The 25,504-nt window shown below is 46.3% G+C and overlaps 2 protein-coding genes across 5 annotated transcripts; both read right to left on the bottom strand.

Annotated features, from left to right (window-relative positions):
- Nucleotides 1-209: 209 nt before the first annotated feature.
- RBM3 (RNA binding motif protein 3) lies at nt 210-3,733 on the bottom strand. Of its 2 annotated transcripts, none has more exons than XM_069462960.1 (7): nt 3,668-3,733; nt 2,956-3,075; nt 2,568-2,674; nt 1,819-1,924; nt 1,620-1,719; nt 1,116-1,201; nt 210-765 (listed from the first exon to the last, which is right to left on the bottom strand). In XM_069462960.1, exons 2-6 carry the CDS (start codon nt 3,056-3,058, stop codon nt 1,141-1,143), a joined length of 477 nt encoding a protein of 158 aa, XP_069319061.1. In that variant the 5' UTR covers nt 3,059-3,075; nt 3,668-3,733; the 3' UTR covers nt 210-765; nt 1,116-1,140. The 2 variants fall into 2 exon arrangements, with proteins under 2 accessions (XP_069319061.1, XP_069319062.1); XM_069462961.1 differs by having other exon boundaries at nt 1,116-1,198.
- A 6,264-nt stretch (nt 3,734-9,997) lies between these two features.
- TBC1D25 (TBC1 domain family member 25) lies at nt 9,998-25,014 on the bottom strand. Of its 3 annotated transcripts, none has more exons than XM_069462864.1 (6): nt 24,811-25,014; nt 23,104-23,213; nt 21,350-21,504; nt 12,228-12,355; nt 11,900-12,088; nt 9,998-11,641 (listed from the first exon to the last, which is right to left on the bottom strand). In XM_069462864.1, the coding sequence occupies exons 1-6, from the start codon at nt 24,940-24,942 to the stop codon at nt 10,280-10,282; spliced, it is 2,076 nt and encodes a 691-aa protein (XP_069318965.1). In that variant the 5' UTR covers nt 24,943-25,014; the 3' UTR covers nt 9,998-10,279. The 3 variants fall into 3 exon arrangements, with proteins under 3 accessions (XP_069318965.1, XP_069318963.1, XP_069318964.1); XM_069462862.1 differs by having other exon boundaries at nt 23,104-23,261; nt 24,823-25,014; XM_069462863.1 differs by having other exon boundaries at nt 24,823-25,014.
- Nucleotides 25,015-25,504: the final 490 nt, after the last annotated feature.

Here is a 25,504-nt window from a genome sequence, read left to right as displayed (position 1 = left end):
GACCATGTCAGGCAACCCTTACCCTTTTGACAATCCTTTCCCACCCCACCCCCCACCAAATTTTCCCCAAGCCTCACTCCTCCTGATCTGCCTATATTTTTTATTTGCTAAGGGGGCCGAGTAAGGAAAAAGCACTATCAATATCAATGTTTAAGTTTCAACTTTTTAATTAGCTTCATGAAAGATAACCTAAACACGTGAGACACAACAGAATATTTTTTTCTTCCAGTATTTTTTAAAAAATAACATTTACAAACATTTTTAAGAAGCTCTTCTATATAATCAGGTTGGTTAACTTCAGTTACAAAAAAAACCAAAAAACCCTAGGCAATTATGTTCATGATACATATTTCTCTCAGGTACACTTAGAAATGGTTTCCTAACCATGATAAACATTGTGTATGTGTTTTTAAAATGTCCCTAAAAAAATAAAGTATCCTAGACAATCATTAATTAAAAGGAAAGAAAAACCAGTCTGGCTAAGCTTGCCAAGACCAATAATCCTGAGAGCTCAAACAAAAAACTGGTAAAAGGAAAAATACCCAGACTTTAAAAATGTCGCAGAATTTGCCTTTAAATGGAAGGAAAAAAATATCTTAAAAAATACAGAGCTTTCTAAAAGGTCCTTAACAAGCTACCTTGGGAGAGCAATTCAAAAATAGAAGTTGGTGTATTAAAACAGATGTTTCAGTGCAGCTCCAAAAATCTTTATAAATACAGCCATCTGGAAGGACGATCCTGGATCAGAAGTATTATTCCTTGTGTCTGAGAACATCAAGAAGGGGGAGAATTGCGATGTCAGGAAGGTACAGGCCAACAACATGCTTACCTCCCACAGTTGACAAAGATGCCAAGGGCTCAGCCATAGGGACACTCCATCTCCTCCATCCCACACAAGAGCAGACTACAGGATTTTAGATCCCTTCCCCTTCCAATTAGACTAACCCTGACATGGACCGGAGAGCAAGGGAGGCCTAGGAATGGTGTCTGGTAGGCTGGCTGGGAGAGATACGTGAGGGCAGCAGAAATGCTGAGCAGTCTGGCCAGAAAAGGTAAGAGGGACATGACAGGGTTTGATAAACAGAGGTCTGCTCACTAACAATATCCAGTCTCACCTATGTTATGTGTGCATGTCTCATCTCAGTTGTCGTAATTGTCTCTGTAATTTCCTCCTGAGTAGCGGTCATAACCACCCTGGCTTCTGGGGAAAAAGTTTTGCAGAAATGCATCAAATACCACTGATAATATTAACAACCATACAAGTTATATCTTATAACATAAACTTTAAAGGTAAAAAAACAGAACATATTAAGTGTATGAACACCATGTAGTAAACAATTTTGTGGCATGCAATTTAGATAGTTATAGTATGTTAACTCACATTACATGTTAAAGCAATACAGTTGCATAATTAACCAATATAGTACAATCAACACACATCATCTACCTTGTTATATGACAATACAATTCATTATACATAACTCAAAATACTAAGTTTCATATTTGTTTTACACACATGCTAGCAACACCAAGGTTATGATGTTTGTCAATACCCAGGCATCTGAGTTCTTAAGGAGAGGGAAGCAATAGCAGAATACCCCAGACCCTTGGCTACCTACCTGCCACCATAGTCTCTGGGCCGTCCATATCCATATCCATATCCATATCCTCCAGGTCGACTGTCATACCTGCCACTCCCATAGCCCTGGTCCCCACCACCTACAGGAGATAACAATTAAAACAGCATTTGTCCACACATAGGCCATTAATAGGTGGCTCTCCCTCTCACTCCATGATCAAACCTACCACTGTACTCACCTCTAGAGTAGCCGCGACCACGCCCATAGGCCCCAAAGCCACCTCCTCTGGTTCCCCGGGCAGACTTGCCAGCATGGTCCACACGGATCTGGCGACCATCCAGGGACTAGATGTAGGGGGGAGACACAAGGAGGATGGGTTTGACAGTCAGTCAGGGAAGTGGTGAGGGAAGAGTGGGCATGGGCAGGTAAGCAAAAGAGCCCAGAAATTTCTGCTGGGCACCAGGTTCTGGGTGCCATGTTCCAGAATAAGCTCCTCTAACCAGAATGGCTTCACCAGGAGCTGTAGAATCCCACAAAATGACCTGAATCCACCATGTTCCCCCTGCTACTACTTACATCTTGACTGAACTCAGGCCGAGTTCTCCTCCCCACTCCTCTAAGCTGCCCGACTATTAGGGCTAGATAGACACCTCTCTTGGTTTGAGGCTTCAGAGTCCATCCCAGAAGACTCACGAGGTCCTCTCCGGGCCAGGCCCACAGGTCTGCAGACTCTACTACCTAAGCCCAAGGCAGGTGAACCATCCACAGGTGGCTTCTCGGCCTCATGCAGAACCAGTCGTCGCCTCCCAGGCAGCTCTGTCTGCCGCTGCCCTCCACCCCCTAGAACAGAAGGCAGTCATGCTCCTGTGAGTGGGCACTGCGGGGCTTGGTAGCCACGCTGCCCCTAGCAGACACAGAGAGAAAAACAGAAAGAATGGAGGAAGTCGCAGATGGGGGCAGGGCCCCTCTGCAGGTAAGAGACCTCACCTCTCCATTCATGGCTCTCATGGCATCTGAGGCATGCTCTGGGTTGGTGAAGGTGATGAAGCCAAAACCCCGGGATCGCTGAGTCTCCCGGTCCTTCACAACGACCACTGGGGAAGGGAGAGAAGATGGAGCAATGGGATGACTCACCACTAGAAGGGGTAAGTAGCAAGAAGCTGCCTGAAAAGGGGGTGGGGAGAATAGACCCCTCCTACCAACCCTGAAAATTATAAGGTTGTTCTTAGCCTTAGTCTACACCTTGGGCTTAGAAAAAAGAGGAGAATTTCAACTCCTGGGATCCTGACTTTTCTCTTAATGTTCCTTGAAATGCAAAGGTCCCAGGCTTCGTTTCACCTCCCCCCTGCCATTACAGGTCTAGTCCACGTCTCACCCTCAGAAATAGGCCCGAAGCTGCTGAAGTGGTCTTCCAGCGCCTGCTCATCGGTGTTAAAGTTGAGCCCTCCCACAAAGAGCTTCCCTTCCTCAGAGGACATGGCAGTAAATTCGAGTCCTGTGGGAAGAATATGGACAAGGGTGGCAAAAATAGCTATGGTAGGAAAAAGAAATTGAAAAAGTCAGAAAAACGGTTAAGAAAGAGAAGGGGACGAGAAGCACAGTAAATATACTAGAAAAACAGAATAAAGAGTAACTAAATAAACACCAAAAAGGAAAACCGAAACAGCAGGAATCTCCGGGGCTGGATCTAGGCGGCCGCCATCGCGCATGCCCACAACATCCTCTCCCGCCACACCCGGCATTTCGTGCCACTGCGCAAGCGCAAAGCACCCTTGCGTTCCCCCTCCCCCCTGCACCCGCAGAAAATGGCGGCGATCACGTGGGACTAAAGAAGGGCAACAGATTCCGCTGTCGCGTGGTCACTGTCGCCACCAACGTTGCCGGCTCCGCCCGACACCCCTAGCACTTGGATACAGCGCGCGCCAGCCTCCTACAAACCTCCGAGCACCACACCCGCCCGCCCCGGAAAAGCCCAAGCCTACGTGTCTGCAGCCGTTACTCGCCCCACTCGCGCCCCTACTCTCCGCCCCCGCGGCGCACGTGTGTGACGTAGCGAGCGGCCGCTCTGCAGGGCATACACTGCTTACCTGGAAATTAAAAAACAAAAGGATCGGACAAACCGCGAGCACCAGCGAGCAGGGAGAAGAGGGAGGCTGCAGCGCGCGCAGACGACTGATAAAGCTTACGTAGCGTGTACGCCACTTAACGTGCCCCAGCGCGCGGCGGCGTGTGTGCTGATTGGCTGGGGCCAGCGGGGGGCGGGGCTCCGAGGAGAGTAAGGGACCGTAGAGCAAAAGGAGGAAAAGTCTCTACGCGCTTCCCGGAATGGAGGTAACTTTTGTGCGATAGATGTACTCTAACGTAAACCCCACCAGCCGAGCCGTCTTTGTCCCTTCCGCACAGAAACCTTTTCGCTCTTACACTCTCTTCGGTCCCTGACATCACCCTCTCGCCCTTAACGTCCTTTCCCCCATTGGGTATGATTCCCCCATGACTTCCTCACCATCACAGTGTCTTCCTCTGGGTCCCTGACGACGTAATTACCATCCTCTGAGGTCAACCTCCTTCACCTTCTAGTTCTTTAACCTCGGCCGGGGGCGATGGCTCACGCCTGTAATCCTAGTACTCTGGGAGGCCGAGGTGGGACGAGGATTATTTGAGGTCAGGAGTTCGAGACCAGCCTGAGCAAGAGTGAGACACCATCTCTACTAAAAATAGAAAAATTAGCCAGGCGTGGTGGTGCATGCCTGTAGTCCCAGGTACTCGGGAGGCTGAGGCAGAAGGATTGCTTTAGCCCAGGAGTTGGAGGTTGCTGTGAGCCAGGCTGACGCCAGAGCACTCCAGCCGGGGCAACGGAGTGAGACTGTCTCAAAAAAAAAAAAAAATTGTTATATTCAAGTTTTCTATTTTTTAGCATCAATTTGAGCACATTTAAATTTTCCCAGAAACTTATGCCTTTCATTTATGTTTTTAAATGTATTAGCTTACTTTTTTTTTTTCTTTTTGAGACAGCTGGGCTAGAGTGCAGTGGCATCATCATAGCTCACTGCAACCTCAAACTCCTGGGCTCAAGCCATCCTCCTGCCTCAGCCTCCTGAGTAGCTGGGACTACAGGCGCGCACCACAACGCCCGGCTAATTTTTTTTTTCTACTTTTTGTAGAGATGGGGTCTTACTCTTGCTCAGGCTGGTCTCAAACTCCTGGCCTCAAGCAATCCTCCCACCTTGGCCTCCCAGAGTGCTAGGATTACAGGTGTCAGCAAATATGCTGGGCCAGCTTACAGTTTTTAACCTCTTTTTGTGCCTGTAATTCTTCTTTTTGTTCTGTATTTTGCATTCTTTTAAATCAGTCTTGGCAAAGGTCTATGATTAACATTTTTTTTTTTTTTTTGAGACAGAGTCTCACTCTGTTGCCCGGGCTAGAGTGCCGTGGCGTCAGCGTAGCTCACAGCAACCTCAAAGTCCTGGGCTCAAGCGATCCTCCTGCCTCAGCCTCCAGAGTAGCTGGGACTACAGGCACATGCCACCATGCCTGGATAATTTTTTCTATATATATTTTTAGATGTCCAGCTAATTTCTATTTTTTTGTTTGTTTGTTTTTTTAGTAGAGACGGGGTCTCGTTGCTCAGGCTGGTCTTGAACTCCTGAGCTCAAACAATCCACCTGCCTCAGCCTCCCAGAGTGCTAGGATTATAGGCGTGAGCCAAGGCCCTTGGCCTATCATTAACATTTTTAAAGAACCAGCTTTTTATTTTGTTAATCTTTATTATTACTTTTTAATTCTCTATTGCACTTATTTCCTTCATTATTTCCTCTATAACTCAGTTCCTCTGTTCTTTTTTCCAACTTTTTTTTTTTTTTTTGAGACAGAGTCTTGCTCTGTTTCCTTGGGTAGAGTGTAGTGGCATCATTGTAGCTCACTGCAACCTAGAACTCCTGGGCTCAAGTGATCCTCTTGCCTTAGCCTCCCCGAGTAGCTGGGACTACAAGTGCGTGCCATGACACCCAGCTAATTTTTCTATTTTTTAGTAGAGACTAATATTTCTATTCTTTTAGTAGATAGAGATGGGGTCTCACCCTTGCCCAGGCTGGTCTCTAACACTCCTGAGCTGAAGGGATCCTCCTGCCTCAGCCTCCCAGAGTGCTAGGATTATAGGTGTGAGCCACTGCACCCAGCCTTTTCTAACTTCTTGAGTTAAATGCTTACATCATTTGGTTTTCAACCTTCTTTTCTGATAAATATGTTTAATGCTATGAATTTTTTTCTATTAGCTAATTTTGTTGTATCCCACAAATTGTACATGTATTGTTTTTATTAAGTTTTAAATATTTGTAAAATTCCTTTATGATTTCTTCTTTCATCCAAGGGTTATTTAGTAATGTTAGTTTCTAAAAAATGAGGAGTTTTTTTAGCTTTTATTAGTTGCTAATTTTACTACATATCATTAGAGGACATACTTAATATTGATACTTTTGAATTTATTGAGGCTTCCTTTGTGCCCTAACATGATCTACTTTTGTCATTGCTAAATGTAAACATAAAAGGAGTCTTCTCCATTTGTTAAGTGGGGGGGTTATATAATGTGAGATATCTATGTATAAAAACATAATATATATCTATATATCAAACTTAACATGTATTATTTAAGGCTCCTTAGGAATATTAGTGTTTGTAATAGACATATCTTCCTTGTCAAGGAGTATGCGCTCTTCTTTGTCCTTTGTGACCTTAAGTCTTCAATTCTATTTTGTTAGCTATCAGAATGGCTATCTCAGCTTTCTTTGAGCTTTTATCAGTCTGCCATATCTTTTCTCCATCCTTTTGTTTTCAACATTTCTAAATCTTTATATGTGTATGTTTACTGTTGGATTTTTTTTTAATCCAACGAGGGTCTGTGGTTTATTTTACTTTATTTTATTTGAGACAGAGTCTCACTCTGTCACCCGGGCTAAAGTGCCGTGGCGTCAGCCTAGTTCACAGCAACCTCAAAGTCCTGGGCTCAAGCAATCCTTCTGCCTCAGCCTCCTGAGTAGCTGGAACTACAGGCACATGCCACCATGCCCGGCTAATTTTTTCTATATATATTGTTAGATGTCCAGCTAATTTCTTTCTTTCTTTTTTTTTTTTTTTTTTTTTTTTTTTTAGTGAGATAGGGTCTCGCTCTTGCTCAGGCTGGTCTTGAACTCCTGAGCTCAAGCGATCCTCCCACCTCAGCCTATCAGAGTGCTAGGATTAGAGGCGTGAGCCACCTCATCCGGCCAAGAGTCTCTGTTTTAAATATTTTTGTAATTATTATTATACTAGGACTTAGTTCTGACATCTATTTTCATATACTCCATTCATAGTGTGTGTATATATATATATATATATATATTTATATTGAGACAGAGTCTCACTCTGTCATGCGGGCTAGAGTACCGTGGTGTCAGCTTAGCTCACAGCAACCTCAAACTCCTGGGCTCAAGAGATCCTCCTGCCAAAGCCTCCTAGTAGCTGGGACTACAGGTGCACACCACCACACCTGGCTAATTTTTTCTATTTTTAGTAGAGAGGGGGTCTCGCTCTTGCTCAGGCTGGTCTTGAACTCCTGATCTCAAGCCATCCTCCCGCCTCGGCCTCCCAGAGTGCTAGGATTGCAGGCGTGAGCCACCACGTCCAGCCTACAGTATATTTTTTATTGCATTTTTTCTACCATCATAGTCACGCCTAACATCTTTTGGGGTCCTTTTTATAATCTCTAGTTCCTGTTTTATATTTTAATATTATCTCTTTTGTATTATACTTATTTAAAATATTCATCTGTCTGTCCCAATGCTCCTTCTGCTTCAGATGTTCTGTTACCCAGTGTGGTAGCCAGCTTCCAATATGGCCCCTAGTGACCCCTGCCTCCTGGCATTCACAGGCTGTATAGTCCCCCTCCCATGCTGTAGTAGGGTTGATCTTATGTGACCAATAAAATATAGCAGAAGCGACGATATGTCATTTCTGAGATTAAGTTATAGTAGACAATGTAGCTTCTGTCTTGGTCATGGTGTCTCACCTGCTTGCTCGGATCACATGTTGTAAGGAGCCCCGTGGAGAAGCTGAGGTGGTGAAAAACCAAAGCCTCCCGCCAACAGCCCTGTGACCAGGCCATGTTGGAGGTGGGTCCGTCAGCCAAGTCAAGCCTTCAGTGGACTGCAGTCCTGGCTGACAATCCGACTGAAACCTCAGGAGAGATCCTGAGTTAAAACCACTAAGCTAAGCTGCTTCCAGATTCCTGACCCTCAGAGACTGTGATATTTTAAGTGGTTAAGTTTGGGGGTAATTTTTTATACAGCAGTAGATAACTAATACGTTCAGTTGATTTTTCTCTGGCGGTGTCCTGGTGTCTAGCTCTGGCGGTGGACTCACATTCCCCTGATGTTATTAGCTGCCCTGGCTGGTAAAACGTACCAGGGAAAGGCTCTGCTCGATCACCTGGAGTTTGCAGGGTAAAGGGATGTGTGAGAGATAAGCCAGAGGCTGGACAGTCCCAGATACCACAGAAGCACATTCATCACTCCTGCTTCCTCTCACAACACCTGACCCTCACCCCCGCCAGTGAGGGATTCATCTGTAAACCCTCTGAGGAAGGCAGCTTTAAGAGGAGGCAGTCTCCCTAAATGGAATCTACCAGCCCTGGTGTCTAGAGGGGGAGAGGTAGAGGACTCATGGCCTCTGGCTGTCTATTTCTTTCCCCATTAGGGCTCTTGCCACCCTGATACAGCCCTCCAGATACCTGTACCAGTGGTTTGGATCATTTCTGCAGTGAGGGGAGCAGACAGGGACGTCCCCAAGGCAATACGGGGGAGAGGTAAGAACCAGAACTTAAATCTCTTCTTCCCTTGTCTACCCTTTATCTGCTGCCTCCAACCATCCGCTCCTCAAAACACACACCAGTTAAAGACAGCCTTCCATTTCTCCATGGGTCTATCAGAACTATGCTGCAGTTTCTGGAACCCGTGTTTTCCTCTGTAGTTTCTCCAGGCAAGGGCATCAGCAGCTTGTGCTATCTGTCATCTTGGCAGGAACCAGAAGCCCCAAGTATCCTAGAGGAATAATAGGTTTCTGCCCTTCAGCATATCTGAGCCTCCTATTCAGAGAAAGGACTTTTCTGGCCCCCAGAGGCCCCAAGCCATTATCCACAGAATTGACTTGTCTGGCCCTCCAAATATCTGAGCTCATTAATTACAGAACGTATCCCAGAAGGTGTCAGCTGGTCACTGACAAAAGGGACATTTCAGGTCCTCAGAGGGCCAGACACTTCCATATCTTGGACGGCCCTTGGGGGAGTCTCAGCCCCTTAACCACAGAATGCACTTATGAGAACCACAGTGTTTGAGCACCCTAGACACACGGTCAGCTTCCCCTCCAATACTGGGGGTGGGGGACATGGCAGGAGCCTTTTGAGAGTCATCCCCAGCTTTATATGACATTCTTGGAGGAGACAGATGCGAGGATGGCTGCCCTGATGCCCCCTCATCTCTGGCAGCATTGCCTAGGTGCAATGACTTCTGGCCAGAACCTGGCAGAGTCTACAGTCATACCACCCTGAACATGCTCATCATGTCTGATCTCAGGAGCTAAGCAAGGTTGGGCCTGGTTAGTACCTGGATGGGAGAACATGGCGTGGCTAGGCCATGGCCTGAGGACCCCAGGTACCCCACCCGCCATCTTCCAGGTCCTTTGTGGAGACTAGCACCTGGCCTGTGAGAGAATCCTACCTTTTGAGAAGGTAAGTGGGCAAAAGGACCTTCTTTTGATCATTACCCTCCAAATAAGTAGGTGACTTTTTTTAGGGTTTGATGTTTGTCCACATTAGTGGGATGGAGGAGGCAAATAAATGGTTAATATTGCTGGAATGGTTAAGACAGGTACCCATGAGCTGGAAACCCAGTTCAGGAACCTAGGTATGGCGAGGCCACGGACCCTCAAGCTGGCTCCAAAGCAAGTGGCATGAATAGGAACCTTAGACTCCTGCCCAGAGGTGCTAGCATTGGTACATATGACTCACAGAGAAGGGTCTAGATCCTAGAAATGGTGACATGTGGTATGCCGGGGATGGCTGGTCCAACGTTTCTAAGTAGCCTGTACTTCCCAATCTTGATAATGAATCTTGCCCCTTTTTGAGCCAAGAACTTTCTCTCTCATCTCTCATTCAGAGGCCCATCCTGAAAACGTACATTCACAGCCATAAGACAGACTGTTACAGGCAGACGGATATACCAAAAAACAGACTCAGGCCTTCCTCAAGCAGTCCCTGACTTGGGCTCACCTTCTAGAACCGATTTTCAGTATCCACTCTCCCCACCACTGGGGAAGCGGGAGCCGCTTTCCACCAAGTGAAATATTTCAGCTCCATCAGGTAAAGAGCCCTTGGGGATTCCATCTACAGCAAAAACCAGGGAGGGAGCAGAGAAATACACAGACAACAGTGACCTTCATGTGTGCAAAGTATAGTTAAAAACAAAACAACAAAAACGGGGGGAAAAAAGGCTGTGGCCTCCAGGGGGCAGTGCTGAAGCAGAACCCCACACACTCTGACCTGGGGAAAAAGGGCCCCACACTCCAACAGGTCTAGGGGCTGGCAGGCAAGGAGGTGGGGTCTCATGTGTAGGCCCTCATGGCAAAGAATGGATACCTGGTGGGGGGCTGATGGTGGAATGGAGGGAGCTTGATCAAGACGGGGCTGTGGCCTCAGCCCCCTCCTCTGAGTCCCACATCTCTGACTGCAGGTAATCAGCGAAGAGAGCCTTGGCCCTGCGCAGGACGCGCCCCAGGTGGTGTTTTCGCACAAGGCGGTCAAAATGCATGGCCAGCTCGTTGTAATCTAGCCCATTGCGCATGATGTGGTCACGGTGCTCCAGCAGGATGGCCAGGCAGAGGAAGAGCATGAATGGGTTTCCCCGGCCAAACTCCTGGGGTGGGGGCAGGCCCACTGGGGGTGGGGGTGGCAGGGATTTCCCAGGGTCTCTTGGGGAGCCTACCTCTTGCATCAAAGGGGATCCTACAGCCATGTCGCCAGTGGGAGAGGCCTCCTGGGTGGATGGTGGAGATGAGGAGGATGGGGAATCGGGGTGGGAAAAGGAGGAGAGAAGTGGGTCAGGGGAATTCAGCAAGGGCTCAGAAAGGGACTTGGAGCTGATGAGGGCAGCTGGGTGAGGCAGCTGGACCAGAGGGTCCCTCCTGGGGCTCATGTTATCCCTGAGTTGCTGGAGGCCATCCAGGCTAGTTTGCCTCAGGAGACGCCCCCCACCACCAGGCCTCTGGCTGGGCATGGCCAAGTGGTCAACAGCATCTTCAAAGGCACTGCTTCCTCCACCAGCAGGCCTCAGCATGTGCCTCTGTCGCACAGGCCGCCCCCTGTGGCCACCAAAGCCATTGTCTGCCGCTTGGCTGGGAGGTCCAACCAGCTCCACCTCATGTTCAGGAGGATCAGGGGGCAGCGAGCTCCAGGTGACCTCAAGCATGCGGAGGGCATCATCAAAGGCGAACTCACGCTTGAGCTCAAGCAGCAGCCAGCGGTAACAGAAGAAGAGGTCATCAGCACCTGCTTCTTGCAAGTACCGGTAGAAGTCGGGGTCAGCATGTCGCAGCAGCAGTTTGAGGTGAGCAAACTTGGTGGCCATGGCACGGCCGTCAGGATGGAAGTTGGCAGCCAGGCGCTTCATGATGCCACAAAAGCAGACGAAGGCATGGCCCTCATGGTCCATGACAGCAAGGATGGGTGAGGCAAGGTCACTCATGCCCTGGCAGTAGGACACCTGTGGGTGGGTAACGGCATAGGTGGTGAGCAGGTCGTGTAGTGCTCGCAGGTGTGGGCCATCCTCAGGCCCCGCGTAGTATGGGTGGGCCCGGTCAGTGCGCAGTACGTCCTTCAGGACCGTGCTTCGGATGAATTCCAGGTCCTCAGGGCTTGCTCGCTGGGCCCACTCACTCTTGAGTTGCTCATACTCGCGACTCTTGCGTTTCATGTAGTCCATCCGCTCTCGGCCTGTCAGTCCGTCTGGGTACACATTCAGCAGGTACCGCCACACCACCTGGCCAGGGATGAAAGGGATGAGGCTGAGGTTCTCCAGATAAGCCACCACACCCCAGTGTCAATCAGTCACCACCTCCCAAACTCCTCTGGGCCTCTGTCTTCTTTCTGACAAATCTGCCTTCTCGCCTCTGACTCCTAGCTACTCCTGAAAGATGGCTTCCTGCCCTGGAATATCTCCATCCATGACAGTGTGGTTGACATGAGCTACTAATGATCGCAAGAATGATGGATCCTACGAGTGACTGCAGAAGCTCACCTTTCGCAGTGAGGGCTCCACACCACCATGATAGATCCGCAGACGCAACTCCTCAGGGCGGGAGAGCTGGCCCTCGTGGTTCAGGTATGTGTGAAATTCGGCATCACTCAGGGGTGGTTTGAAGGGCTTGACATCTTCCCCATATGACCAGCTCAGTACCTGCTGGACCTTAGACAAGGTACGGCCCACCTATGAAGGAAGGAGGGAGGGAAGCCACTGGTCAGCTGGGCAGACTAGGGGAAGATGCCAACCAGCATGCTCAGAATCGGGGTGCCAGGTAGGCCCTGCCCTCCAACCATAGCTGGGTCCCCAGGGTCCCTGAAAACACCTGAGAGAGGATGGACTGTGTAAAGGGCAGGGCAGCAGTCGTCAGCGATGACCGTTTCTCAGCCAGCAACACGTCGGAGCCAATGACATCCTTGGGGCTGATTATGTCCCAGTCTTCCAGCAACGGGCCTGGGCACACAGAGTAAAGTGCTATGAGAACAGGGATGAGAACTCAGACCTCAGGGCCCGGTTCTTCTCCTTCTACCAAAGCCAGGCCACCTGCAGGGCAACAAATGACTCCCACTCCCTCTTTCGGTATCATTCAAATCATGAAAAACTCTGTAGTAAAGGTCTTACAAAATGGCTGGGCAGTCTCTAATACCTGAATGATATCAAGTAATATTTACTGAGTGCTTACTATATGCCAGGCACTAGAACAAGGGCTGAACATTAATATAAGAAATGATAGGCCGGGCGCATTGGCTCACGCCTGTAATCCTAGCGCTCTGGGAGGCCGAGGCAGGTGGATTGTTTGAGCTCAGGAGTTTGAGACCAGCCTGAGCAAGAGCGAGACCCCATCTCTACTAAAAATAGAAAGAAATTATATGGACAACTAAAAATATATACAGAAAAAATTAGCTGGGCGTGGTGGCGCATGCCTGTAGTCCCAGCTACTTGGGAGGCTGAGGCAGGAGGATCGCTTGAGCCCAGGAGTTTGAGGTTGCTATGAGCTGGGATGACGCCACAGCACTCTAGCCCGGGCAACAGAGTGAGACTCTGCCTAAAAAGAAAGAAAAGAAAAGAAATAATAATAGTAGCCAACACTTCCATAGTGCTAAGTGCCACTGTTCTGAGCCCTTTGCAAATATTAACTCTTTTTTTTTTTTTTTGAGACAGAGTCTTACTTTGTTGCCGGGGCTAGAGTACCATGGCATGATCATATCTCACAGCAACCTCCAACTCCTGGGCTCAAGTGATCCTCCTGCCTCGGCCTCCCAAGTAGCTGGGACTACAGGTGTGTGCCACCACACCTGGCTTATTTTTAGTAGAGATGGTGTCTCACTCTTTTTTTTTTTTTTTTTTTTGAGATAGAGTCTCGCTCTGTTGCCCGGGCTAGAGTGCCGTGGCATCAGCCTAGCTCACAGCAACCTCAAACTCCTGGGCTCAAGCGATCCACCTGCCTCAGCCTCCCAAGTAGCTGGGACTACAGACATGTGCCACCATGCCCAGCTAATTTTTTCTATATATATTTTTAGTTGGCTAGATAATTTCTTTCTATTTTTAGTAGAGACAGTGTCTCGCTCTTGCTCCAGGCTGGTTTCGAACTCCTGACCTCGATCGATCCTCCCAACTTGGCCTCCCAGAGTGCTAGGATTAGAGGCGTGAGCCACCACTGCTGCGCCCAGCCATTAACTCATTTAATAGTCACATCAATCCTATCAGTTAGGCGCTACTATCATTGCCACTCTTTATATGAGGAAACAGGCACAGTCAGGATGAGATACTTGCCCAAGGGCCCCATAGCTACTCAGTGAAATAGCCAAAATTTGAAGCCCGGGCCCAAACTCCTATATTCCTGCCAGTCTTCCTCCTGCAAACAGTAGAGACAAACCTTACCATTCTCATTTTACAGAAAATGGCAAAAAGTTTTGGGAAAAATAGTAAGTGACCAAGATTCTACAGTCAGGAAATGGTAGGGCTGGGATCTAAACCACATTTACCTTACTGAGCAGCCCAGACAAATTTTAGAAAAAGTATTATGGAACCGGTATGCCATGTTTGTTAGACAAATGAAACAATGTTATGCTTGGCTTTGTCCGGTTCTGGCCCTTGAAACATCAGAAGTCTATCCCTTCTCTCTTTTTCACTTCCCCTCACAGCCCTTCTTTCCACCTCACATGTGATGTGGCAGGTGAAGCACCAATGGCCACCTGAAGGTAAGTTCGAGAGAGTCTTAAGGGATGTCAGCCCTGACGCCAGAGGGTTGCTAAGCCCGCAACAGCAACGTCCAGTGGCCAACTTTCAAACTCCATTGTATGAAACAAATCAACTTCTATCTGTTTAAGCCACTGCCACGTACAGGCAAATGCCATTCTGAAACAGCATTTCCATGGAATCCACTGCACTTTTCCCCACAGAGCTGAGGGGGAAACAAACTCTAAGGCACGTCTAAATGTCACTGCTTCTCCCTGGATGTCTCACAGGGCACTGCAAACCTACGGGGTCCAAAAGGGGAGCCCGAAATCCATGGCTTCCTCCTCTGCTCCTCATCTAAATGAAGAGCATCTCTATCTGTTCGATTGCTTAATAAGCCAGAAACCTAAGAGGCAACTTTGCCCCCTCCCACTTTCTCAACCCTTGGGTCCAAACCATCTCAAAGCCCTGTAACTTCTGCAGGCAAAACCTTCTTCAATTCCCCCTCTTCTCTCACCTCCACCTTGTCACCCTGTCCAAACCACCACATCTCTCACCTGAAACTGCCTCCTAACCAGTCCTCACTTCCTCTCTGTTCCTTTCCAATGTTTCCCAACAGCTGCCAGAGTAGTCTTTCTAAAACATTAATCAGAGTATTAAAACACTTAACAGGTGAAATGAAGATGGTCATATTACTGAAAATCAAATGAATGGTCTGAAGGCACGGAACTAAGGCTTGATGATTTGAGTGAAAAAGTAGAGAGACCTAGAGGCCAAGTCCAGGAGACCTAATAAGCAAATATTAGGAAATGGAAAGGGAGAAAAGGGATTAGGTGGAGACATTAGAATCAAACAGGTATAAAGGAAAAGTTCCCTGAGAAGAAATGGCTCCCCAAGTCTTAGATAGCATTAATTAACAGACTTACAACAGGCCTCCCCCACTTCTATTCACAGCAGGCGAAATGCCCAAATTCTAAGAATGAAAAACACTTGTCATTTTCCAGAGACAAAGAACAGACTGCTTACAATGGAAAGAAGGTCAGATTGTCAATGGACTTCTACTCCACAATCCTGGAAGCAAGACAGTGGCTCATGGCACCCATGGAGCACTGCAAAGCCTGAGATCCAAGCCAAGGGCCCTACACCCAGCCAAGACAGTACAGATCTATTCAGCCAAAGAAAAACGTTTTTTGTTTATTGTTGTTGCTATTTTTTTTTAAGAGACAGGGTCTCGCCCTGTTGCCGAGGGTGGAGTACAGGGGTGTGATCACAGCTCACTTCAGCCTCGAACTCCTGGGCTCAAGTGATCCTCCTGCTTCAGCCTCACAAGTAGCTGGGACTACAGATACACACCACCACACCAACCTAGTTTTTCTATTTTTTGTAGAGACAAGTCTGGCCTCAAGCGATCCTCTTGCCTTGGCCTCCCAAAACGCTGGGATTATAGACATGAGCCACTGTGCCCAGCCTAGTTTTTAATGTATGTATAGTTAAACATAAAATGACAAAGATAACGTGATTGGAAATTTGTAATATTATGTGTTATGCTATAATTCTTGAAACATAAGTGATTTAGTATGTCAGTTAGAAAATATAATGATAGCCTGGAATTTAGAAAGAAAAAAAATTAAAGCTGCCTACGCAAAACCCAGAAGTTAAGGATTAGGAATGAGAGAAAGAATGAGCATTAGAAGTGTTCTAAAGCTCCATTTCAAGGGCCAGGGAGGGTGAGAGAGACTGGGGGAGAAAAAGTAGCCTAAACATTTCACTGTCAGTCGTCTAAGAAAGCATAAATGAGGTTTTTATGAGAGACATACCTAAAACTAGATGATAAAAAAAGGTTAAAAATTTAAGAATCCTAAGGTATACCTGGAAAACATAAACAGAAAGCAACAGTAGCAATGTGAATGTCAGATAAACACAGCTCAAAGCCAAAAGCATTATAAAAAGAGACATTATATACTGATTTTAAAAACCCATAAAAATAAACAAAAAATCCCCAAGAACCCATTAATAAAATAAGCAAAGGATTTTTGCAAGCACAAACTCACCTAGTGGCAAAACCTGATCTGAACTGACACGAGACTATATATAGTCTTCACATAACCCACTTAGTGTGAATATGTGCACGTTTCCCTGAAGAAACACCCAAGTGTTCCATCATGGGCTGTTGGCCCAGACCCTGCTTGTGGTATTACATAATACATGTGATACGTACTACATTTCCTTATCATAAAATCGTCAAACTTCACAAACCCTAAATTAATATATGAACTCAGTGCAATGCCAGTGAGAAATCTAATGGAGTTTTTGCTGGAACTGGATCAAATTATTTTAAGGTTTATATGGAAGAATTCATGTTCAAGAATAGCTAAGAAAAGTCATAGTTGGAGCATGGCAAAGGCTTGCCTTATTATAACTGACCACAAAACCACTGTAATAAAAATACCATGGTGTTAGCATAGTAATAGACAAATAGAGCCAGTTGGTAGAATGCAATAGAAAGCCCAGTAATAAATCCAAGTACATATATAGGAACTCAACATGTGACAAATGTGGCATTTCAAACCAGTGCAGAAAAGGTCATCATTTAGTAAAGGATGCTGGCATAACTGACTATCTGGAATTTTTTTTTTTTGAGACACAGTCTCACTCTGTCACCCCCGCTAGAGTGCAGTGGCATTATCATAGCAACATCAAACTCCTGGGCTCAAATGATCCTCCTGCCTCAGCTTCCTGAGTAGCTGGGACTACAGGCACGTGCCACCACACCCAACTAAATTTTTTTTATTTTTAGTAGAGACAGGGTCTTACTCTTGCTCAGGCTGGTCTCAAACTCCTGAGCTCAAGCAATCCTCCAGCCTCGGCCTCCCAGAGTGCTAGGATTACAGGTATGAGCCACTGAGCCCGGCGTGGAATTTTTTTTTTTTTAAAAAAAGCTAGGTCTACTTATCACAACGTTGACAGAGTAAAGATTTATATGTAAAAAAGAAAACAATAAACATAGTAGAAGAAAAGGTAGAATTTTGTATAAGTCTGTGGTTGGGGAAGATATTCCAAAGAGGAAAAACTCAGAAATCATAAAGGAAAAGGGAGATATATGTATAACAGTACGTACAGATTTTATTTATTTATTTATTTATTTGAGACAGAGTCTCACTCTGCTGCCTGGACTAGAGTGCCGTGGTATCAGCCTAGCTCACAGCAACCTCAAACTCCTGGGCTCAAGTAATCCTTCTGCCTCAGCCTCCCGAGTAGCTGGGACTACAGGCATGCGCCACCATGCCCAGCTAATTTTTTCTATATATTTTTAGTTGTCCAGCTAATTTCTTCTATTTTTTTAGTAGAGACAGGGTCTCGCTCTTGCTCAGACTGGTCTCGAACTCCTGAGTTCAAATGATCTGCCCGCTTTGGCCTCCCAGAGTGCTAGGATTACAGGCGTGAGCCACCGCACCTGGCCAGATTTTAAATTTTGATATGACAAAACAGATACCATAAACAAAGCCATAAAACAAAAGATAAACTGGGAAAAATATTTGCAGTACATATGACAGAAAGAGGATTCATATCACAAATGTACAAATGGGTCAAAGGCCTAGGCTTGGTAATCTCCCAACTGTAGAGGTGACAGAAAGTAGCTTATTCCCAGAGAGAAAGATTGGGTGGCCTCAATATGCTTGTTGCTTTCACAACCATAATAATGATCACAAGAATGCCGTTGATAATATTTATAATAATAGCTCCATATTTTGGACACTTATTAATGTATATAGTATACCATTTATGTTAGATACATTCCATTTTGTGTATATACACACAAATCTGAATATACTCACATATCTTTATATGTGGATAAATTTGTGCGTGTGTGCAAATAAGTAAAGGACATGCAAAGTTACACATCAGACTGTTCAAAGTGAGTCCCTCAGGGCCAAAGGGTGAGGATTGAGATTAGGCATAGTGTTCCCAGGAGACTTTAGCATTACTGAAAATGTTTAATTTGTAGTAAGAATTTTTACTGGGTAATTAAACATCTATTCCTTTTAAAATTCCAATCAAATTCCATCAGAATTTTAATGGAATAATAAAGCTAATTATATTAAGTGAAAAGAAAGGGGAAAGACAGTGACAGAGATGGGCAGGGAGACAAAAGGAAAATACAGGTATCCAGAGGCACAGGAGCCTCTGCCACTGAGCAGCCATATGTGCTTAGGTCAGAATATTCAAGAAAATTTTTTAAAAAGGAAAATATCAAAACATGTCATAAAGCAATCATGATTAAAACAACATAAGCCAGACATGGTGGTGGGGGCCTGTAGTCCCAGCTATCTGGGAGGCTGAGGCGCAAGGGTTGCTTGAGCCCAGGAGTTTGAGGTTGCAGTGAGCTATGATGCCACTGCCCTTTAGCCAGGGCGACAGGGTGACACTCTGTCTCAAAATAAAACAAAAAAAGCCCCCACAGAACTGGCTTACGATTTCATAAAGAGATCAGTGTAAGAGAATCAGGAATTCAAAAGCAGACTTGCATATATGCAGGAATTTGGTAAATAAGACAGATGGCTGCTGAAAACAGTAGAAAACGAATGGACTCATCAATAACTGGAAAGTTGATTCTCTTTAAAAAGATAACTTTTAAAATGTATTTCTGCTAAACTGATAGGTATCTGTGTCTCTGCTTTACTGGCATTTCTCTCCATTCTTGTGCAGTTGGGGTTTTCTCTACATGTTTATTAGCCATGCAGATTTTATTTCTGTAGTGAAATAGTGCTACAGTGTCTTTTTTACAGCTAAAGAAAACAATGCCTGGGGAACTAGTTAAATGACTGACCTAAGCACATATGGCTGCTCAGTGGCAGAGGCTCCTGTGTCTCTGGCTCCCTATATTTTCCTGTTTGTCTCCATGCCCATCTCTGTCACTATCTTTCCCTCTGATCCTTGTTTATCTCTCTCTCCGTCTGCCTTTTTTTTTCAAGGTTGCCAATCTTAACAAGCCCAAAATGTTGTAGTGTCAAATGGCTGAGAACAAGGATGTTGGAGCCAATTCAGCCACTGTCCGGGTTCAAATCCTGTTCTTCCTGCCTGGCGAGATGGCTCACGCCTGTAATCCTAGCACCAAGAGGCCAAGGTGGGATCGCTTGAGGTCAGGAGTTCAAGACCAGCATGAGCAAGAGAGAGACTCCCCATCTCTACTAAAAAGAGAAAAAATTATCCAGGCGTGGTGGCACACACCTGTAGTCCCAGCTACTTGGAAGGCTGAGGCAGGAGGATCGCTTAAGCCCAGGAGTTGGAGGTTGCTGTGAGCTAGGCCGACACCACAGCCCTCCAGCCTGGACAATAGAGCAAGACTCTGTCTCAAAAAACCAAAGAGGCTGGGCGAGGTGGCTCACACCTGTAATCCTAGCACTCTGGGAGGCCGAGGTGGTCGGATCGCTCGAGGTCAGGAGTTCGAGACCAGCCTGACCAAGAGCAAGACCCCGTCTCTACCTAAAAAATAGAAAGAAATTATCTGTACAACTAAAAATATATAGAAAAACTTAGCCGGGCATGGTGGCACATGCCTGTAGTCCCAGCTGCTTGGGAGGCTGAGGCAGAAGGATCGCTTGAGCCCAGGAGTTTGAGGTTGCTGTGAGCTAGGCTGACGCCATGGCACTCTAGCCCAGGCAACAGAGTGAGACTCTGTCTCAAAAAACAACAACAACAACAACAACAACAACAACAAAAAAAACCAAACAAAGAAACAAATAAATCCTGTTCTTCCACTTACTGTCTGTATGATTTGGACAACTCCTGTCACTTCTCTCAGCCTCAATTTCCTCATCTATAACATGGAGAAAATGATTGTCTCTACCCTGTAGGATTATTTTGACAATTCAATGAAAAAAATTATGTGCACACAATGACCCCAAGTGTTCAATACATGTTAGCTATTTAGATGTTATGACGTTAGTAAAAGTGCCTCAGTCATTCCAAACGGGCATGTGAGCTCCCCGAGGCTGAAGTGGGAGACATTAACCATGTCTCCCACTCATAATTTTTAGTTTAAAAAATTTCAAACCTACAACAAAGTTAAATGAAGAATATATTAAACATCTATACATCCTTCATCTAGATCCCTTATTAACATTTTTTGCCACGTTTGCTTCATCTCATTCTTTTTGTATATAAACATATTATTTTTGCCAAATTATTTGCAGACATCATGATACTTTACTATTTCATACTTTTCTGTGTTTTCCCCAAGAACAGGGGCATTTTCCTTCAATTTCCATGATACCATTAACACACTGCTATAGTTGGAATGTGTCTCCCAAAATTCATATGTTGAAGCTTAATCACCAATGTGATGCTATTAAGAAGTGGAGCCTCTGGGAAGTGATTAAGTCATGAGGGCTGAGCCTTCATCCATGGGGTTAGGGCCCTTATAAAAGGGCTTGAGGGAATGTGTTTGCTTTTTTTTGTTCTTTTACCAGGTTGAGGATGAAGCAAGAAGGCCTTCATCAGACACACAACCTGCCAGCACCTTGATCTTGGACTTCCCACCCTCCAGAACTGTGAGACATAAATATCTATTTATAAATTACCCAGTCTGTGTGTATTGTGTTACAGCAGCACAAACAGACTAAGACATACACCCAGGAAATTTAACACTGATACAATACTATTATCTAATGTATGGTCCATAACCAAATTTGGGGGACCATGTCTTAATTTATCTGTGTGCTCATGGGGCCAGAATAGTCAAGAATGGAGGAACAAAGAGAAGAAGTGGCTGAGAGATGAAGGGAACAAATGAATGAGTGAACAACAGCACAAACAAATATGGGTATAGGATGAATGAATGAATAAACACAATTACTACTATCATGATAAGCATTGTTATATTTACATATTATAACTAAAATATACAGTAATACAGCTATATATTGCATTATATAATTGTAACATATATTACTAGGTTATATGCTATAATAGTACAATACAATATAATTATCATTATTAGAGCTAACACTTTTTGAGCATTCACTATGTAGTCATGTACTATTCTAGGCATTTTATGTGTACTTCCCTATTTAATCCTCACAATGGCCCTAAGATTATTATCTCCACTTTAGACCTGAAAAAACTGAGGTGCAGTGACTGAGCCAGGATCTAGACCTAGGATACCTTGCTGCCCAGCCCACTGTGAGGGAGTGTATTGCAAGGGGCAGAGTCACTTTATGGGGAAAAGGTGGCTCCCAGAGCAGTACCCCTGGGGCATTGAGTACTCACTGTCCTCCGAGGGCCGAATGTCTACACGCAACTGCAGGTAAGGTTTGGAGGCAGTGGCAAAGGCTGTGCTGAGGTCCCAGTCAGACAAGAGTGAGAGGTAAGCTTCCTGTCCTAGTCGGTCCCGGCCAAGGTAGCTGATGCCAAAGTTCTTCTTCCTGGACAGAAGATACCAGGGAGTTCTCAGGGCTCCCAGTTCCCTGGAGGCCTCGTGGACAGTTTCCAATACAAGGGGGATAGAAGGTGTTGAAAACAACTTCCTACTGTGTGCTGGGTACTGTGCCAAGGATTGTGGGCAGCCTGAGGTCAGGTCATTTATACCCACTTTGTTACACAAACACAGAAATAGATACACACCTGCTTGTATCTGGAGGGCACATTGGAAACTGGTAAAATGTTGGTCCCCTCTGGGGACAGTAACAGGATAGTTGAGGGATAGAAGTGAGAAGAAAGCAGCTGTCTTACTACATAAAAATAAAGCGAGTGTTTGTTATTTTTCACCAAAAAATGTTTTTGCAAAAAAGTCAAATAACTAAGAATTTATTCTTCAGATATACTTGTGCAACTATGCAAAGTATGTTGTGTGATAATCACTGTAACCATGGAAACATCCCAAATACCCATCAATTTTGTACTGTTTGAATTTGTTACCATGTGCATGTATTCCTCCAAAATAACAACTACTATAAAATAACCATCACACCTGACCCCAAGAGACACACTTTTGAGCTATCAGGTTGGCAAATTTTGCAATGTTATAGTAACCAGTGTTTGGGAGGGTGTGGGTGAAACAGGCATTTTATATGCTGCTGGTGAGATTGTAAATTGGTAAAACCTGTCTGGAGAGCATGTTGTAACCATCCACTGAAAGTTTAAAAAGCACACACCCTTTAACCCAGCAATCCCACTGCCAGGAATTATCTCATGACTAGAATTTCCCAAATACAGTAAGTCCCCCCTTATCCACAGGGGATACGTTTCAAGACCTCAGTGGTACCTGAAACAGCAGATAGTACTGAACCCTGTATACACTATGTTTTTTTCCTATACATACATACCTATGACAAAGTTTAATTTATAAATTAGGCACAGAAAGAGATTAAAAACAATAGCTAATAATAAAATAGAACAATTATAACAATACAGATACTCCTCAACTTATGCTGGAGCTTTGTCCCGATAAACCTACTGTAAGTTGAAAATATCATTAAGTAGAAAATGCATTTAATACACCTAGCCTACCAAACATCATAGCCTAGCCTAGCCTATGTTAGGCTAGAAACATGCTCAGAACCCTTACATTAGCCTATAGTTGGGCAAAATCACTTAACACAAAGCTTATTTTATAATAAAGTATTGAATATCTCATGTAATTTATTGAATACTGTACTGAAAGTGAAAACAGAATGGTTATAAGGGTACTTGAAGTATGGTACTGAATACAGATTGCTTTGAGCCATCATAAAGTTAAAAACTCTTAAGTCCGACTATTACATGAATGTGGTCTCTCTCTCTCAAAATATCTTATTGTATGTAAGATTTTCAGACCACAGTTGACTGTGGGTAACTGAAAAACGTAGAAAGTGAAACCCTGGAAAAGGCACAACTACTGTACCCCAAGATATGCATTTGTGGCTGCTCACTGTGGGATTATTTGTAACAGTAAAATAAACAAACAAAACCCCTACCAAACAAACAAGGCCAGAACACCACTGTTGCGTGGTCCACTGGCCAGTCCCCAGCATCTTCTCACTCACCCGTTCAAGTCAAAAGCTCGGATGAGGATGTGTTGTAACACGTCCAGTGAGGTGATCTGGGGGTCTACAGCAAAAGAGCGGAACTCATGTGGCAAGATGCTCTCACATTTCTGGGGAGAGAAGACACAGGGTAGGCCATCAGGGGCCACATCACCACACTGAAGGGTGAATGAGGTGCAGAGTGGTAGAAGGCAGGGCCAGAGAGGTGGCCGGGGCCAGATCGAGGTAGGCATTCTGGGCCATATCGAGGACTTTGTTTTTTGCTCTGAGTGAGGGGGAGCCACAGAAGGTTTCTGAGCAGAGGTGGGATGTGGCCTGAATTAGGATGTAACAGGATCCTTCTGGCTACTCTGCAAAGAACAGACTGTGGGGCACCTGGGTAGAAGCAAGGGATCCACTGAGGAGGAGGCTACTGCAGTGGTCCAGGCCCCCAGTCCTTCTTCTATGTCCTCTCAATTATGGTTGTCAGAATCACTATGTCCAGTCTGGCTCCTATTAAATCTGTCCTGCATGCTGCAACCAATCTAGCACATCTACCTACAACACCCCCTGCTTAAATCTCTTCAGTGGCAACCCTAGGATCCCCAGCAGGTGAGCCTATAGGGCCCTAGCCAGCCTCTCTCCAGTATTTTTGAACTTTACACTCTGGCAGAACCAAACTGTTGGAAGTTACCTTGAACACATCCTGACTCCGGGCCTTTGCTTGTGCGGATCATCCTTCCCACTTTCTTCATCTGGCTCACTCACAACTCAGGCAGGCATCATCTTTTTTCTGAATTCCCAAACCTCTACCTTAGAGATCAAGTGATCTGCTGACCCTCTTCTCATCACTTCCAGTAAGTACCATCACTCTAGTCTGAGCCACCATCATTACTTGCTGGAACTATTGCAATGGCTTTCTTCCTCTGAGTACACACCAAAGGCCCTTCTCCATCTGCCCCCTCTTACCTCCCTGACTCACCTTCTTCCACGCTCTCCCTCCCTCTCTCTGCTCCAGCAATATGGGAACCTCCGGAGGAACATGCCAAGCTCATCCCCACCTCCCAGCCTTTGCCCTTGCTGTTCCCTCTGCCTAGAACACTCTTCCCCTGATATGCACGTGACTGACTCCTTTTTATTCGGGTCTCTGCTCCTTCAATACCCTCTCTGGAAATTTCCGGGTAAAACCTTGGCTAAAGTAACCCCCTAGTTCATAACCGTTTTCATTATTTCCTCATGGCATTCACCAGTGTCTGAAGCATCTCATTTATTTAGCTGTTTGTCTCTGCTAAGGAACGTGTCAGCTCACTAATGGTGGGAAATCGCACAAAAGTGCATTCCCAACACATACGTGTTGAGTGACTTCAGAGCCCCCCTTTCAGACAGCAACAGCACAGGGCTCACTCCTCAGGGCCCCACCCTCAACTACTGCGGCCCCTCCTCCGACCCTATGGCCCCTCCCCTCCACCCATAAGCTCCACCCATACATTCCATAAGCCCCTGCCCATGCATTTTCACTCACACGCCCTAGGGTTTATCCCTAAGGCCCCATGCCCTCAGGCCCTCCCCCTCCAACCCCCAACCCCCCCACCCCCCGCCTCGCCACCATCACTCGACCCTCAAGCCTCGCCCCTCAGGTAACGCCCCAAATCTCAGGTCCCGCCCTCCATCCTATGACAGCCACAGCCTTTGCCTCCCCTGGGATGCCCTGGCGGTTGGCCGACCGGCTGCCAGCCTCACCTTGACTCGGACCCGAACCACTTCTCGCTCCTCCTCCTCAACTGTCGCCGCCTGGGCTCCCCCGCCGGGCGGGGGCGCTCCAGAGCCAGCCAAGTCCAAAGACCCGGAGGCTGTCGCCATCCCGCTGCTGCAAGCCTCAGGGTGACAATTGACAGTTGCCCCCTACCCCTGCGCGCACCCTACAGTGCGGGCTCCCGCGGCCCCACCTTGCGCCAGAGCGCAGGCGCAGAGGGCACTGCGCGACCCTGCCTCCCTACTGCCCCTCCCACCTGGCCCTGGCTGGAGGTCGCCTGTGCACATGCGCCTAGCGGGCTGTTGCCAGGAGTCCCGCCCCCAAAAGCCGGACATTTTGCTTCATTTCAGCCAGTGTGCAGGCGCCTACTGAGGCCCCACCTCTCCTCCTCCCGTGGTTTGGCTATTTTGGCAGTCGACTTCCGGATTCACCTAGATCTGTGTTAAACTGACGACCCGTTCGGGCGAGAGAAGTAGGCGGGGAAAGGAAGCTGCTGCGTGATGTTGTCAAGGCTGCACGCCCCGCCCCAAGTTACCTCGCCCCTCTGCTGACAGATGATGTCATCTATTTCAAATACCGGTGGCCCTCGCTTCTTATGAATCCACTGAACGGGGGAAAAAAAAAATTCTTGTTCCAGAGTGTTTTTAAAAATAGTTTACACCCTGACTC

The sequence above is a fragment of the Eulemur rufifrons genome, chromosome 30, assembly GCF_041146395.1.
Source record: "Eulemur rufifrons isolate Redbay chromosome 30, OSU_ERuf_1, whole genome shotgun sequence".
NCBI lineage: Eukaryota > Metazoa > Chordata > Mammalia > Primates > Lemuridae > Eulemur > Eulemur rufifrons.
This window is presented reverse-complemented; position numbering and strand designations above follow the sequence as displayed.

Excerpts from the sequence above, each read along its gene's own strand:
- RBM3 (XM_069462960.1), bottom strand. The coding sequence starts at position 3,058 with ATGTCCTCTGAGGAAGGGAAGCTCTTTGTGGGAGGGCTCAACTTTAAC. Across the intron at positions 2,675-2,955 it reads CTTCGGGCCTATTTCTGAGG|TGGTCGTTGTGAAGGACCGG; the intron begins GTGAGACGTGGA and ends TCCCTTCCCCAG. Across the intron at positions 1,202-1,619 it reads CCCAGAGACTATGGTGGCAG|AAGCCAGGGTGGTTATGACC; the intron begins GTAGGTAGCCAA and ends CTTTTTCCCCAG.
- TBC1D25 (XM_069462862.1), bottom strand. The coding sequence starts at position 24,942 with ATGGCGACAGCCTCCGGGTCTTTGGACTTGGCTGGCTCTGGAGCGCCC. Across the intron at positions 21,505-23,103 it reads CGAGCTTTTGACTTGAACGG|GAAGAAGAACTTTGGCATCA; the intron begins GTGAGTGAGAAG and ends TCTTCTGTCCAG. Across the intron at positions 12,356-21,349 it reads CATTCGGCCCTCGGAGGACA|GCCCGTTGCTGGAAGACTGG; the intron begins GTGAGTACTCAA and ends CTGTGTGCCCAG.